General features: G+C 37.3%; 2 protein-coding genes across 4 annotated transcripts in view; one reads left to right on the forward strand and one right to left on the reverse strand.

Moving 5' to 3' along the window:
* The window catches only part of unc5cb (unc-5 netrin receptor Cb), a 151,408-nt gene extending 139,134 nt beyond the window's left edge, over positions 1 to 12,274 (forward strand). For all 3 annotated transcript variants that reach the window (XM_033647327.2, XM_033647328.2, XM_033647329.2), the window contains 3 exons: positions 62 to 226; positions 1,551 to 1,729; positions 10,410 to 12,274. In XM_033647327.2, the coding sequence (XP_033503218.1) occupies positions 62 to 226; positions 1,551 to 1,729; positions 10,410 to 10,569 (504 nt within the window). In that variant the 3' untranslated portion in view covers positions 10,570 to 12,274. The remainder of the gene's footprint in view (positions 1 to 61; positions 227 to 1,550; positions 1,730 to 10,409) is intronic.
* A 70-nt stretch (positions 12,275 to 12,344) lies between these two features.
* The window catches only part of bmpr1bb (bone morphogenetic protein receptor, type IBb), a 76,621-nt gene continuing 72,034 nt past the window's right edge, over positions 12,345 to 16,931 (reverse strand). The window contains exons 8-14 of the mRNA XM_033647322.2: positions 16,520 to 16,616; positions 16,283 to 16,427; positions 15,655 to 15,847; positions 14,212 to 14,509; positions 13,939 to 14,114; positions 13,702 to 13,832; positions 12,345 to 13,407 (exon numbers count right to left, since the gene is read on the reverse strand). Coding sequence (XP_033503213.2) covers positions 13,282 to 13,407; positions 13,702 to 13,832; positions 13,939 to 14,114; positions 14,212 to 14,509; positions 15,655 to 15,847; positions 16,283 to 16,427; positions 16,520 to 16,616 — 1,166 coding nt within the window. The 3' untranslated portion in view covers positions 12,345 to 13,281. The remainder of the gene's footprint in view (positions 13,408 to 13,701; positions 13,833 to 13,938; positions 14,115 to 14,211; positions 14,510 to 15,654; positions 15,848 to 16,282; positions 16,428 to 16,519; positions 16,617 to 16,931) is intronic.

The following is a 16,931-nucleotide window of genomic DNA, read 5'->3' on the forward strand; positions in this document are numbered from 1 at the left end:
GAGGACAAACATTTCCATGTGACAGCTGAGTAAATCTTTTCCCCTCTCCACCTCTCTGCAGGAGCTTTCCTTTCAGCAAGTGTGGAGCGGTTCACAGAGGAACCTCCACTGTTGCTTTACCCTGGAGCGCTTCTCTTCCAGCACTGTGGACCTGGCCTGTAAGATATGTGTGCGCCAAGTGGAGGGAGAAGGACAGATTTTTCAGCTGGACACTATGCTGTCAGAGGTAGGGCTGATAAATGAAGCCGAAACTCTTGCATTTAATTCGGCGTAAAGGGCTTAAAGGGACAATTCAACCGTAAATCAGTGTCAGTGTCGGAGATATTGGCCATTGAGATGTCCGCCTTTTCTCAAATATAATGGAACCCATGTGGCACTCGGCTTGTGGTGCTCAAAGTGCCATTAGCTCGCTCAGTGGTGCTAAATGAGTTAGCAGTAGCTGCATGTTTCCCTCTGTGCGGTGATTCGGTTGGGTGTGGTTCGGTATTAAAAAAATAGTGCCTACATAAAACTGCGTATATCAAGGCCTGTGTATTATCATGAGTAACTGAGTCATGATTTTTGGAAAGAGACATTGCAGGTCAGTTTTTCAAATGGGGTCTTTTTGCACTTTGAGCACCACAAGCCAAGTGCCATCTTGTTCCATTATATTCAAGAGAAGGCAGACATCTCTTCAGCTGATATCTCCAACTCTCGACAATTCACACCAAAACACTCTAGATTGAAGTAGCACTACAGGTAAGAGGAAAAGTACTTACTTTTGATTTTGGGGTCAATTGTCCCCTTAAAAGAATGACTCTCCTTGTTTAGATATGAGCAATGCATTACCAAAAAAAAAAAAAAAAAAAAAAAAGGTTAGGGTTAGGGTTACGGGTTTTGAACCTTCTTGTCACCTGAATTTGTCATTCAGATATTATGCATTTCCTCTCTCACACTGACCTCCTTATCCCTCTGTTGTGAGAGATATTTGAATGAATGTACGCTCTCTCCCATGTCCTCTTTCTTCTTCTTGCAATGCTCACAAAGAGTGACAGGGTGGAAGACAGGGAGTCTCGACCCCGCAGCCTTCATATGGTCCTGCCTATGACAGGCCAATGCAGAGCAGAGGGGGAATAATCACCCTCTAGTCGTGCTGCACTTGTTTCACAAAGGCCATCTGGCCAGGAGGATAGAGCTTGAGGGATGGCGGAGCACTCAGGCTTTGTGCTCAGTAATGAGATGAATTACAGTACATGCAGTGCAGAGCTGTGTCCCTGCCTGGCCTCGGTTCATTTGTCTCTGGGTCTTGCTCTGGTTTCTGTAGCCAGACCTCCAGCACTTAATCCTCCAGATGCAATATATTTGAAAATCACTCAGCTTGCATCAATGAATGGATGGCGATAAAATGAATAATTTTCGCTTTTTATACAACCCAGAAACAGAAATTTTCTGTGCTACAAATCAATTTGAGCTACATTATGCTTCGCTTTGTGAGATGGTGTTAAATTATGTACATGCTGAAAAAATGCCTCTGCTACAGTCTGTCTGTCTGTCTCTCTCTCGCTCTGCAGGACTCCCAGAGTATTGACACGTCTCTGCTGGACCCCGCCAGTAACATCACGACACTGGTGGGGCCCAATGCCTTCCGCATCCCTGTCTCCATCCGACAGAAATTGTGTGGCAGTCTGGATGCACCGCAGACCAGGGGAAATGACTGGAGGATGTTGGCCCACAAACTTAACCTTGACAGGTGGGTAGAGGAACAGGACTGTCTGAGAGAGAACACGAGTGAGACAGTGACTCAGATTCAGGCCCTCGGCGGTTACAATCTGGCCATGGGAACAGGCTACGATCAGACTTTGCTTATTTTCTGAGGGAAAATGAAACAGGAGAAATGAAGAAATACTTGTAACTTGTGTTAGAAATATTTATACATAATCTTACTGCTCAAAAAGTTGTTGATGTGCAACTTCAGCTACCAAATCCTTTTTTTCATTGGAAGCAGGGAACAAGATAACATGCATATTAAAACTGTAGATAAGTGTTCTGTTTTATTTGATTTTGATTATTCTGTTGGAATGTGACTCATTTCGATAATCATCTGCTGAATTGAGATTAATTGAGCTGGGCTGAGCTGAGACAGAGAGAGAGAGAGACAAAGATAGAATGACGCTTCTCTTTTCAAAACGTCACCCATGTGTCTTTGATAGTCGTGTGTGTGATGGAGATACAGTGTGTGTCCATTTATAAGGTCCCGGCTCAGCGGGGCGGCCTTATCACATGCAGCAGCTGCAGATTGAAGAGACCACTGACAGAGTGTGGCGTGAAGGAAGGAGTGCGGGGGAGAGACTTGAACCAGCCTCTTATTCATACTGATGATACAGACAGAGCTGTAGTGTGTGTACATAGGGCTTGTTAGTTTAAAAAATTTTTTCACATAATAATCCAAGTATTTATGGTTGCTTATTTTAAATATCAAAAACTGACTGACACCTGTGTCAAAAATAGGATTTTAGAAATATCCTTTACAACATAAATGCTCTTAAAGTTATTTAAATTTATTAGGTAACTTTTATGATTTGTACAGTATGCCAAAGAATGACATAGTATATAGTATAGTATGTCATAACAAGTAAGTAAGTAAGTCATAGCATAGCATGGAACAAAAACGTAAAAAGAAAATGTTAAGTATGTCATAAAAGTAAAGGTATAGTTGTGTGTAGTTTAGTATAGTATTTTGTATGTATGTTATATAGTATGTCATTAAAATGTCATAAATCATGAAAAAAAGTCATAGTATAGTATGTCAGAATCGATGAAAAAAACGTCATAGTATATACTGTGATGTTTTTTCATCGATTCTTACGACACACTATACTATGACTTTTTTTTTCATCGATTCTGACATACTATACTATGACTTTTTTTCATCGATTCTGACGACATACTATACTATGACTTTTTTTCATCGATTCTGACGACATACTATACTGTGACCTTTTTTCATGATTTTGGACAACATACTATCCACCTTATTTTCAAACATGGAAGTAAATAGTGATCAACTTCCGTGTTTTTGTGCGTGACTTCCGGTCAGCTGCTTTCCCTCATGCTTTCCCTTACCAGAGCTACAGTAAGGGTGCAAGCTATTTTTTTCAATTTTCAATTGTTTATGTTAGTCAATCAGTTAGTTAGTTAGTTAGTCTGTGTATTTTATATAAATAACTGTGCCTACATTTCCATTATCGGTAATTGCCGGTAAAAATAATTTCCTTTAAACGCAAATAAATCGCACGTTAGTCAAAAACTATGAACCAAAAAAGCATAATCTATCCCGAGTGAGACAAACTGCTTGATCCCTGTCTCCAGTGTACCAGCAGAGAACCTGCAGAACCGAATCAGCGAAAAAACACCGGGCTACACAGCCTCTCTACCTGAGCAGCTGAAGCTGCGGCTCGCACCCTCGACACACAGACACACAGACACACAGACGGTGCTTCTGCATGCCAGCCAAACATGTGCGCAACTGTGAGAAATAAATATGTGAGGTGCACGCTGCTTTTCTATCTTTTTTTTCTTTTCTTTCTTTCTTTCTGTCAGCGACATACACTCCTAACTCAGGACGGGTTGTTTTTATTGACTGAGTTGATCATTAAGCCATAGTGATGCGCAGATCGGCTCTGATAGCGCCCGAATCAGCATGTACGCATCAACCATCCAGCCGTTACAACATGATTGAGCTAGCAAAGCAGTTTTGTGTTGCTATGTGTGGTATTTATTCAGTTTTGGGAAATCACGATGTCTAGAAAGCATCAGTGGCTGCAGCTGACAGGGACAGCTAACAGCAGCAGCAAAGCTAACTTCAGGACGTCATCTGTTAAAAGCCTCCCGTTGTCGGATACGACATGAAACTACTCCAGTTAGCTCAATCATGTTGTAACTAAGACATCCGCTGGAAAAAATATTTTTTCACGGACCGTTTATTGAGTTATTGAGTTATTACAGACACCGCTAACGGCTAACGGCTAACGGCTAACAGCTAACAGTTAGCCCAGGTAATCTATGTTATTAATTACAAAATGTGCACACAGAAATAGTAATGTTTGTTCAATCATTGTGTTTATACACTTTACAAACACCAGATTAGTCTAAATGGTGATATAGTGACGTGAAAAATGTGATATATATATATATATATATATATGTATATCTATAGCTAAACTCAACAAGGTAAACAACAAGGCGATTCCTATTTACACAGTGGTCAAGGGTGCTGGACCGGAAGTGTCGCACAAAAAAACGGAAGCTGACTGTGTTCTGTTTTGCCTCCGTGTTTCCGTGAAAAATAAGGTGAATACTATGACTTTTTTTTCATGATTTTGGACGACATACTATACTATGACTTGTGTTCATGGTTTTGGACAACATACTATGACTTTTTTTTCATGATTTTGGACGACATACTTTACTATGACTGTTTTTCATGGTTTTGGACGACATACTATACTATGACGTTTTTTCATGGTTTTGGATGACATACGAAATATGACATACGACATATTACTTTTTTTTTCATGATTTTGGACGACATACTATACTATGACTTTTTTTCATGGTTTTGGACGACATACTATACTATGACATTTTTTCATGATTTTGGACGACATACTTTACTATGACTTTTTTTCATGATTTTGGACGACATACTATACTATGACGTTTTTTCATGGTTTTGGATGACGTACGACATATGACATACGACATACGACATATTACTTTTTTTTCATGATTTTGGACGACATACTATACTATGAGGTTTTTTCATGGTTTTGGACAACATACTATACTATGAGGTTTTTTCATGATTTTGGACGACATACTTTACTATGACTTTTTTTCATGATTTTAGACAACATACTATACTATGACGTTTTTTCATGGTTTTGGATGACATACGACATATGACATACGACATATTGCTTTTTTTTTTCATGATTTTGGATGACATACTATACTATGACTTTTTTTCATGGTTTTGGACAACATACTATACTATGACGTTTTTTCATGGTTTTGGACGACATACTACTATGACTTTTTTTCATGATTTTGGACAACATACTATACTATGACTTTTTTTCATGGTTTTGGACGACATACTATACTATGACGTTTTTTCATGGTTTTGGACGACATACTATATACTATGACGTTTTTTCATGATTTTGGACAACATACTTTACTATGACTTTTTTTCATGATTTTGGACAACATACGACATATGACATACGACATTTTACTTTTTTTTTATGATTTTGGACAACATACTATACTATGACTTTTTTTCATGATTTTGGACAACATACTATACTACGACGTTTTTTCATGGCTTTGGAACATATACGACATATGACATACAACATATTACTTTTTTTTCATGATTTTGGACGACATACTATACTATGACATTTTTTCATGGTTTTGGACGGCATACTATACTATGAATTTTTCTCATAATTTTTAATGACATACTATACTATGACTTTTTTTTTCCATCGATTCTGACGACATACTATACTATGACTTTTTTTCATCGATTCTGACAACATACTATACTATGACTTTTTTTCATGATTTTTGATGACATACTATACTATGACTTTTTTTCATCGATTGTGACAACATACTATACAATGACTTTTTTTCATAATTTTTGACAACATACTATACTATGACTTTTTTTTCATGATTTTGGACAACATACTATACTATGACTTTTTTTCATAATTTTTGACAACATACTATACTATGACTTTTTTTAATCGATTCTGACGACATACTATACCATGACTTTTTTTTCATGGTTTTGGACGAGATACGACATATTACTTTTTTTTCATGATTTTGGACGATATACTTTACTATGACTTTTTTTCATGGTTTTGGACGACATACTATACTATGACTTTTTTTCATGATTTTGGACGACATATTATACTATGAGTTGTGTTCATGGTTTTGGACGACATACTATACTATAACTTTTTTTTCATCGATTCTGACGACATACTATACTATGACTTTTTTTCATCGATTCTGACAACATACTATACTATGACTTTTTTTCATCGATTCTGACGACATACTATACTATGACTTTTTTTCATCGATTCTGACAACATACTATACTATGACTTTTTTCATGATTTTTGATGACATACTATACTATTACTTTTTGTAATTGATTCTGACGACATACTATACTATGACTTTTTTTTCATGGTTTTGGACGAGATACGACATATTACTTTTTTTTCATGATTTTGGACGACGTACTTTACTATGACTTTTTTTCATGGTTTTGGACGACATACTATACTATGACGTTTTTTCATGATTTTGGACGACGTACTATACTATGACTTTTTTTCATCAATTCTGACAACATACTATACTATGACTTTTTTCATGATTTTTGATGACATACTATACTATGACTTTTTATAATCGATTCTGACGACATACTATACTATACTATGACTTGTTTTCATGGTTTTGGACGACATACGACATATTACTTTGTTTTCATGATTTTGGACGACATACTATATTATGAGTTTTTTCATGGTTTTGGACGACATACTATACTATGACGTTTTTTCATGATTTTGGACGACATACTATACTGTGATTTTTTTTTCATGATTTTGGACGACATACTATACTATGACTTGTGTTCATGGTTTTGGACGACATACTATACTATAACTTTTTTTTCATCGATTCTGACGACATGCTATACTATGACTTTTTTTCATCGATTCTGACAACATACTATACTATGACTTTTTTTCATGATTTTTGACGACATAGTATACTATGACTTTTTTTCATCGATTCTGACGACATACTATACTATGACTTTTTTTCGTGGTTTTGGACGACATACTATACTATGACGTTTTTTTCATCGATTCTGACGACATACTATACTATGACTTTTTTTCATCGATTATGACGACATACTATACTATGACTTTTTTCATGATTTTTGATGACATACTATACTATGACATTTTTTCATCGATTCTGACGACATACTATACTATGACTTTTTTCATGATTTTTGATGACATACTATACTATGACATTTTTTAATCGATTCTGACGACATACTATACTATGACTTTTTTTTCATGGTTTTGGATGAGATACAACATATTACTTTTTTTTCATGATTTTGGACGACATACTTTACTATGACTTTTTTTCATGGTTTTCGACGACATACTATACTATGACGTTTTTTCATGATTTTGGACGACATACTACACTATGACTTTTTTTCATCGATTCTGATGACATACTATAGTATGACTTTTTTTCATGGTTTTGGACGACATACTATACTATGACTTTTTTTCATGTCTTTTGATGACATACTATACTACAACTTTTTTTAAAAAAAAAAAACAAAAAACTTTTTTTGGGGCATTTGTGTTTTTAATTGATAGGACAGCTTAAGTGTGAAATGTGGGAGAGAGCGGGAATAACATGCGGCAAATGGCCACAGGCTGCTGCAGCAGCCTTGTACATGGGGCGTCTGCTCTATCCACTAAGCCCCCAACACTCCTATAATATGGTTTTTGACACCATACTATATTTTGACTTGTTTTCATAGTTTTGGACGACGTACTATACTATGACTTTTAAAAACAACAAACAAAAAAAAACAGCCTGTGGCCATTTCCGGCATTTTATTCCTTCTCTCTCCCCCATTTCACACTTAAGCTGTCCTATCAATTAAAGGCACAAATGCCCCACAAAACGTTTTTTTTTTTGTTTTTTTTTAAAAGTTATAGTATAGTATGTAATCAAAAGACATGAAAAAAAGTCATAGTATAGTATGTCATCAGAAAACATGAAAAAAAGTCATAGTATAGTATGTCATCAGAAAACATGAAAAAAAGTCAAAGTATTGCATGTCGTCCAAAATCACCAAAAAAAGTCATAATATAGTATGTCGTCAGAATCGATGAAAAGAAGTCATAGTATACTATGTCGTCCAAAAACATGAAAAAAAAGTCATAGTATAGTATGTCGTCAGAATCAATGAAAAAAGTCATAGTATAGTATGTCGTATGAATCGATGGAAAAAAAGTCATAGTATAGTATGTCTTCAAAAAACATGACAAAAAGTCAAAGTATAGTATGTTTTTCTGTTTCTGATTAATTCTGTTGTTGTTTCTGATTGATTCTGTTGTCAGAATCAATGAAAAAAAGTCATAGTATAGTATGTCGCATGGATCAATGAAAAAAAGTCATAGTATAGTATGTCATCAAAAAACATGAAAAAAAGTCATAGTATAGTATGTCGTCAGAATCGATGAAAAGAAGTCATAGTATCGTATGTCTTCAAAAAACATGACAAAAAGTCAAAGTATAGTATGTCGTCAGAATCGATGAAAAAAAGTCATAGTATAGTATGTCGTCAAAAAACATGAAAAAAAGTCATAGCATAGTGTGTTGTCAGAATCGATGAAAAAAAGTCATAGTATAGCATGTCGTCCAAAAACATGAAAAAAAAGTCATAGTATACTATGTCGTCCAAAACCATGAACACAAGTCATAGTATAGTATGTCATCAGAAAACATGAAAAAAGTCACAGTATTGTATGTTGTCCAAAATCACCAAAAAAAAGTCATAATATAGTATGTCGTCAGAATCGATGAAAAGAAGTCATAGTATAGTATGTCTTCAAAAAACATGACAAAAAGTCAAAGTATAGTATGTTGTCAGAATCAGTGAAAAGAAGTCATAGTATAGTATGTCATCAAAAAACATGAAAAAAAGTCATAGTATAGTATGTCGTCAGAATCGATGAAAAGAAGTCATAGTATCGTATGTCTTCAAAAAACATGACAAAAAGTCAAAGTATAGTATGTCGTCAGAATCGATGAAAAAAAGTCATAGTATAGTATGTCGTCCAAAATCATGAAAAAACGTCATGGTATAGTATGTCATCCAAAATAATGAAAACAACTCATAGTGTAGTATGTCGTCCAAAATCATGAAAAAAAGTCATAGTATAGTATGTCGTCAGAATTGATGAAAAGAAGTCATATTACAGTATGTCTTCAAAAATCATGACAAAAAGTCATAGTATAGTATGTCGTCAGAATCGATGAAAAAAAGTCATAGTATAGTATGTCGTATGAATCGATGAAAAGAAATCATAGTATAGTATGTCGTCAAAAATCATGAAAAAAAGTCATAGTATTGTATGTCGTCCAAAATCATGAAAAAATGTCATAGTATAGTATGTCGTCCAAAACCATGAAAAAAAGTCATAGTATAGTATATCGTCCAAATCAGGAAAAAAAGTCATGTCGTCCAAAACCATGAAAAACCGTCATAGTATAGCATGTCGTCCAAAAACATGAAAAAAAAGTCATAGTATACTATGTCGTCCAAAACCATGAACACAAGTCATAGTATAGTATGTCGTCCAAAATCATGAAAAAATGTCATAGTATTTTATGTCGTCCAAAATCACCAAAAAAGTCATAGTATAGTTCTTCTCGCCCCCAGACAATCAGAGATCTCCGCCTTCTGATAGTCTGTGGACACTAGTATGTCATCAAGAAACATGAAAAAAAGTCATAATATACTATTTCGTCAAAATCCATGAAAAAAGTCATGGTATAGTGTGCCGTAAAAAATCACCACAAAAAGTCATAGTATAGTATAGTATGTCGTCAAAATCATGAAAAAATGTCATAGTATAGTATGTCGTCGGAAATCACCAAAAAAAGTCATAATATAGTGTGAGGAAAAAATCACAAAAAAAAGTCATAGTATAGTATGTCGTAAAAAGTAAAAAAGTACAGTATGTCCAAAAAAGGAATAGCATAGAATTTCATAAAAAAAATGTCATATTACAGTATTTTGTCAGAAATCACAAGAAAAAGTCATAGTACATTATGTCATAAACAGAAAAAAAAATAGTATAGTCAAAAAAGTCAGTATAGTGTGTCATGAAACAGTCATAGTATCGTATGTCATAAAAAGGTTTTAAAAAGTCATAGTATGGTATGTTTTCAAAAGTACCATAACATTATTGTTTGTTATGTCACACAAAAAAAAAAGTCATAAAAACAATTTCCAGGGTAAATTCCCCACAGACCTTTCTGGAGGGCTAGACTGTAGAAGGAGTACATTGAAAGTGGTCCCACCCCTAACATTATACAGTACAGGTGATTAGGTCTTTGGGATGCTACAAATGGCTGTGCTAAAAATGTAGAAATCATTTTGCAGTTACGTCAGCCCAACAGCCAAGTCCAGTTTTATTATTCAAGTAAACCCAGTCATTTCTGCTAACAGTTTTTCTTACCCATATATCTCTGTTTTCTCACAATCATTCACTCAGGTATCTCAACTACTTTGCCACCAAATCCAGTCCTACAGGAGTGATCTTGGACTTGTGGGAGGCCCAGCATTTTCCTGATGGCAACCTTAGCCGCCTGGCTCAGGTACTGGAGGAGATGGGGCGCCATGACAGCCTTGTTCCTGCTGCGACTGAACACTGACACCTGCCCACCAGGGAGTGTGACATTCCAGGGAGTAAGAAGACATAAAAAGAAAATAAGAGAGGTGGACGCCGTAAAGCAGGCGAGTCATTTGGCATCACACTGACAAATGCACATACACACTCACAGATCCTCTGTGTGTGTATGTGTGTGTGTGAGTGAGAGCACTCAGAGAAGTAAGAAGAAAGAAACAGCTAGGTCTACTCAGCCATGACCCAGTTAAACATTGGCAACAAAAGGTGTAAAAACTTGGAGGGTAAACAAGAATCGCTGTCATTTCTCTCTGGCTGTTCCGCTCTCTCTCTTTCTGGTACGACAACTTGATATTTTTGGATCTAGTTTCCTTGGAAACAGCTGTCCGGTTATTTGGATGGACTGTGCGGATATGTGGATGATGCCCTTGCCATAGACAACAGTTTGAGTAGTGAGACGCTATCAAAGGTCAAAGGAGCAAGACTTGGATCAGAGGAAGCATCGCTCACTTTCCAAAACCAGTCTCCATAGCAACTCCATGGATGAGTATGTGTTCTGTGATAACATAGTATTTAATAATATGCCTATTTATACATATCTTTTTTTGTTTTTGTTTTTTGTATTTTATGCTGCCTGTTATGGAATATTTTGCCCTCACATTTGTTTCCTCCTCCATTATGTTTGACTGTATCATAGCACCTCCCGGTGGACTCTTGCAGTAATGACTCATTTACATGTACAGAAGGAAATCAATGATGTAACCATTTTACAGCTTTAGTGTCGCTGTCGTAACTACTCTTAATACTTTTTATTCATGTATAATTATTGATTTTGAATTACGTTTGCTCCTTTTACATGTTCTTTATCTTTAAAATATTTCTGATAAGTTGCATTGGTTAGGATTTTTCTTTACTTTGTTTGCATGTTTATTATCAGGTCATTTGGCTAATTACATCAGTCACTATCGCTCCAGATAGAGGGTGATCAAGACAGTTTCCCAACTGAATAAAAATCATGAGTGATGCTGAAGATTTGTACGTTGTTAAATATATCATCTACATGAAAGAGACCAGGCAGAGAGGAGAGGTAGATACTGTAGAAAAGGGACTCAAATAAGTATATTTTTGTAGGACCAATGTAACTAAATACAACTGCTTTTTACCAAATAATTGACATACAGTTTATGAGGTTAAATTTATTACAGAGGGCGATCACCTAAATATCAAAAGACATTTCTTGTGTTCAGAACGAAATGACTTTCATCTGTGATTTTGGAGAACAGAGACTTCTGTGTTTGTACATTAACAACAGAAGCCATCAATGTTACGGTGACACCGACTGTGTGCATAAAAATTAGTGGTAGTTGTAAATGCAACATTCCTTTGATGCAGCGGCACTTGTGACTGTTCCAGGTGTTCTTGGTTGGTTCTTGTTTTTGTTTTTTTGTTTTTTCTTAATGGCAGTTGTCTCAGTTTTCGTAAAGCCGTCTATGCAAACTCTGCATCTTTCTGAACAATCTTTACATTCTCAGTGGGCTCGCCTTTTTGCATTTCCTAGTTGTTCTTCAGCTTCATGATTATTATTGTGTATAGTGAGAATGTAGCCTGTCTGTTTCTGGCACTCATGATGTTCCTCGCAACTGCTTGCATTTCATCTGTCAAGTTATTGTACAAAGTGTAAGAAAGAATTTTTAAGACTAATAATAAATTATATTTATATGCAACATTGAAAACCAAGCGTGGGGTTGTTGTTTGTTTGCAATATCACACACCAGTGTTCGACACAAATAGACCAGCCTTGGAGACGCTTAGACATTTTATTGGGGAATGTTATCCAGATCCACTCATACACTCTCATTAATCACATATGTACAGATTAAATAAGGCACATGCCATAGTGGTAGAGTGGACGGGACATAATTCTGTACACAGATAAATCATCAAAAACACATTTTAACATCCAGCAAGACAATAATATCAATCGATTTCAGCTCAATTATGCACAAATGAACCGGGATGGGAAGGAAGAGCAAGGTCTCAGCTCACAAATTCATCAGTGACATAAGAGTCTGATGCTTAAGTCTTACTTGTGTTCAAATGTTCTGTCTTTTCTGTTGCTGCTGGACAAATATATATATATATCATTAATTTAGTCTTACTTCAGTTCTTTAATAATAATAATAATAACAATAATAATTATAATAATATCACTGACAATGACGTCACTGAGCATGAACTAGACATTTCTTTGGATGGATGACAGTGACTGAGTCAAAACACAAAGGCAGCTGTGACAGTACAAAAGACTGCACATACAATACTGCTGTATGGCTTTCAGGGCAGAGCAGGAGCTCCTGCTGTTTAGAACTCATCAGAGGGATTTAAGTGTTCCTCTCCTGCGAGGGTCCCCGTCTGCGCGCCCACCTGGACCGTCGGGACCCGACAACCACTCAGCTTTCACAGAAAGCACAACCTGAACATTTGGTCTGAGGCAGAGGCGGCTCAGACAGTGGGAGGCCAGATCTCCCCTGACATAATAAATCTTGTGCCTCTCATTTCTCTCGCTCCCCATCGGCCGTTATCTCCATCACTCATCCTCGCTGTCAGTTTCCTTTGTCCTATCTTTCACAGCCTCTTTTTTTTTTCTTCCCTTTCTTCTTATTGGCCAGTGTAAGTGGCGCTGTGCCAGTGGCAGTGACAAGTCTCTGGTGATGAGAAGAACGCCTCTCTTAGCTCTTTGTCACAGTTTGATGTCTTGAGTCTCTAACATCTTCGCCAGGGTCTTCTTCACCCTCAGAGCTGTGAGGCGAGAGGCCGGGCTGTGAGCCCAGCACTCGGACATCAGCTTTCCCATCTGCCGTAGACACTGAGGGTACACATGTACAGATACGTGAGAATAAAACAACACTTTTTAATGACATTTTTTAAAAGCTGTTCTATCATGTGGAAAAACCATCACTAATGATTCACTCACTTGGCCGCTCTGCTTAGTAATAAATGTGGAGAAGAATATATAACATTTTTTCCTCAAGGTGTTTTTTAATAGTTTATAACTGCTCTATAACACATTAATAAATAAGTTATTAACCATTAATAAAGCCATAAAGTCTTCTAAAAATATGCATTGCTTGAAAGCAGTATCAGAAAATATTTAGAATACCTCATCACTGCTCCAGCGATTAGCAAACGAAGGTCTTTGTTTCTTAATGCAGACGACTTCTCTCATGTCCTCATAGGACGGATCAGTGGGCACAAGGTCGTGATAGGGCAGCTGATACTCCTCCACAATACCTTCAGAAAAAACACAGATAAAGGGGAATAAGTAGTGTCATGAAGAAAACATCAAGACACATTTAGATAATGCGATATAAAAAAACAGCTAGATTTCCGTCCTTACCTCCGGAGATGCAACGTCGCGCCATCTCCCAAAGGATGAGGCCAAAACTGTACATGTCAGCCATTATAAAAGACTGGAAGTACGTCCTGTTCAGGGTCTCTTCCAGCACTTCAGGCGGCATGTAGCGCTTGGTACCAACTCGTAGGTTGGGAGGGATATCCACCTCATTGGTGTCACTGAGACAGAGAGGAGAAACAGAAACTGATTAAAGATATTTTGTGAAATCTCCAAGATAGACTAAAAGTGTTCAAAAATCCAAAATATATTCTCTACCTGTTAAACTTGACAGCCAGTCCAAGGTCTGCTATACAGCAGAATCCGTTCTTTTTCACCAAGATGTTTTTACTCTTCAGGTCTCTGTGTGCGATGGCCGGTTTGCCCTGCGTGCCATAGATCTCAGTGTGCAGGTGACACAGGCCCGATATGGACGAGTAGGCCAGTTTCAGCAGAGCCTTGATGTCTAAGGTGTTAGACTTGAGGTAGTCATATAAAGATCCGTTCTCGTGGTAGTCTGTGATTAGGTAGAGCTGAGTCCACGAGCCGGTTCCTTTAATATCTGCTGCAATGAATCCTGGGGGTTGGAAAGAGAGGGATGACAGGAATGAGAAACACGCACATAGAAAATAACACAAATGATGTGAGTCAATTTTAGGAACATCTCACTCGCTCCGCTGTGGGTTTACCTTTAAGTCCCCCTCCAGACATGTTTTTAAGTAGGCTATGTAAAAATACTCTGTGATTAATATTTTTTGTCTAACATAGTTCCCCAACATAAAAAGTAAAAAAAAAGGAGCTGGAAGCAGCTGTCTTTCTCCCTTATTGAGAAATTCTGGATCTGGCCTTGCACCCTATCCACCACTGGTGCCTGTGCTAGGTTTCACTTCTGCTCTCTACACTCAGGTAGTGGTGCCACAGTGCTAAAACAAAGTGTGGATATAGGTATGGCTATGCAAGACTAGCATTAGGTTGACTCGTGAAAGTGAAAGTGAACATCAAGATGTAGCTGTAGAGAAAACACTGGAGGGATCCAGTCAAACATGTCTGAGCCTCAATCAGACCCAGGTTCAGATAAGAAATCTGTTGACCACCAAAACTGGTGATAAGCAGATGTATCAGAATGGTAAGCATAGCATCTTTATGTGTCAGCTTGTTAGCTTGTTAGCTTGGCCTGGCAGTGACTGACACAGCGATAACGCTCAATCAACGATCTGCCATGATGTTAGATGAGGTCACGTTGGTCGGGTTTACGTTCAATAACTGAACAGTTTACAAGTCTACCACCAGTCCACCATTGCTGGTTTCAGGTGTCTTTGTCAGTGTGGTAAAGTTTGTTCCCCTGACAATATGTGCTCCCTTATTAGGCAGCAATCAGATCAGCTTTCGTATTAGTGACGTAAGAAATGTAGCTTCCCTAGCGTACATTTGAATTTCAGATTTTAGGTAAGCGCTCTGACATTGGCCCCTTCAGTAGAGGAATGTGAAAATACCTCCCTGGTGGAGAACTTTGCAAAGATACTGGTCAGTATAGTCAAGGTGAGACATTTTAGGGGACATAAGCATAAGAAAAACACCTTTTTGAGTAAAGGGGCACTATAGTTTAAGCCCAAGCTTGTGTTAAACGGAACCAGTATTCAGGTTGATTACAGAAACACGCACACCAATGAAATAAGTCCTTATAATCATTTATGTTTTTCACACTTTGCTATATCACCTTACCCAGTATATTGTCATGTCTCATCAGGAAGGTCTGGTAGATTTCAGTCTCTCTGAACCAGCTCTCTTCTTCTGTGGTGAAGAAGACTTTGACAGCCACTCTCTCTCCTCTCCACTTGCCCATCCACACCTCTCCATATCGCCCTTTTCCAATCTGCTTAACCATGTGGATCTGCTTGGCGATGGTGCGCTGCACCTGGAAACAGGTTATTGGAAAAAATAAAGAGAGAAAGAAAAGAAAAATTTAATTCATCATGTCCTTTCCATTTTAAACCACTGTTATTTTCAGTCTCAGTGTAAAAAAGGTTGTTGTTTTTTTACATAAAAATTTTTACAAAATAATGTAAGACAAATTTTGATCAAAAAGCAAAATGAGTTGCTAAAATTTTACATGTGTGAATGTAAATCCTACAAATGTAATGTAGGGTGTCAGTGTGACTATTTACATAGTAATTTTGCACATATTTGGTGTATAGTAATATATATATTATACCTTAAAAAACAATCATAATAATAGCATGAAAGTGATTTCACCCAGCCCCAGGTGAAGGTATGAGACAATGCAGTAATTTATTAACTGTTCCAAGAGAGACTTGTGATGTTGAAGCATATTGCACTTCTTTCTTCTTACCAGTAGAGGGAGTCCTGACCCAGAGCCAGACCCAATGCTGCGGGAATGCTCTATCAGGTCCTTCAGGGATTCCCCAGGGGGGATGTAGGTCTCCTCCTGCTCCAGATCGATACTGTAGCGTGGTCGTGACTCCTGCCGCTTATATCTGCCACAGAAAGGCGATGCCGTGTTTACTAACTGCACATCAGGAAGTGTAAATTGGTTTGTGGATGCATGAAACATCTTCAAGACTCTTACCTGAAGTAGCAGAAGACGAGGATGAGACCAAGGATGATGCTGCAGACTGTGATTGAAATGAAGAGAGCCATGTACTGGATATTGCTGTCGACATAATCTAAGAAATGAGAAGACATATTATTATTTCAGTGTCATTTTTTTATTATTTTTCCACCTCTTAATGTTAATAATCATGCCTTGTATGAGATGGAAAGTCTGTAAATTTATAAGTGATGAATAGGTGTCGACAGTCATTTGTTCACTGCGGTCAGCTCCACAATCTGTCTAATTTTCATTGGCAGGACAAGCACCTTCTCCCCTTCCTCCCTCTAACCCTTCCCTGCCACCCCCTCTCTCTCACAGCGTGAGATCGATCACATCCCCTTCCTGAATCCCACAGATCAGCTGTCACACTGACATCGCTACAGAAGCC

The sequence above is a fragment of the Epinephelus lanceolatus genome, chromosome 19 (genome assembly GCF_041903045.1).
Source record: "Epinephelus lanceolatus isolate andai-2023 chromosome 19, ASM4190304v1, whole genome shotgun sequence".
Taxonomy (NCBI): domain Eukaryota; kingdom Metazoa; phylum Chordata; class Actinopteri; order Perciformes; family Serranidae; genus Epinephelus; species Epinephelus lanceolatus.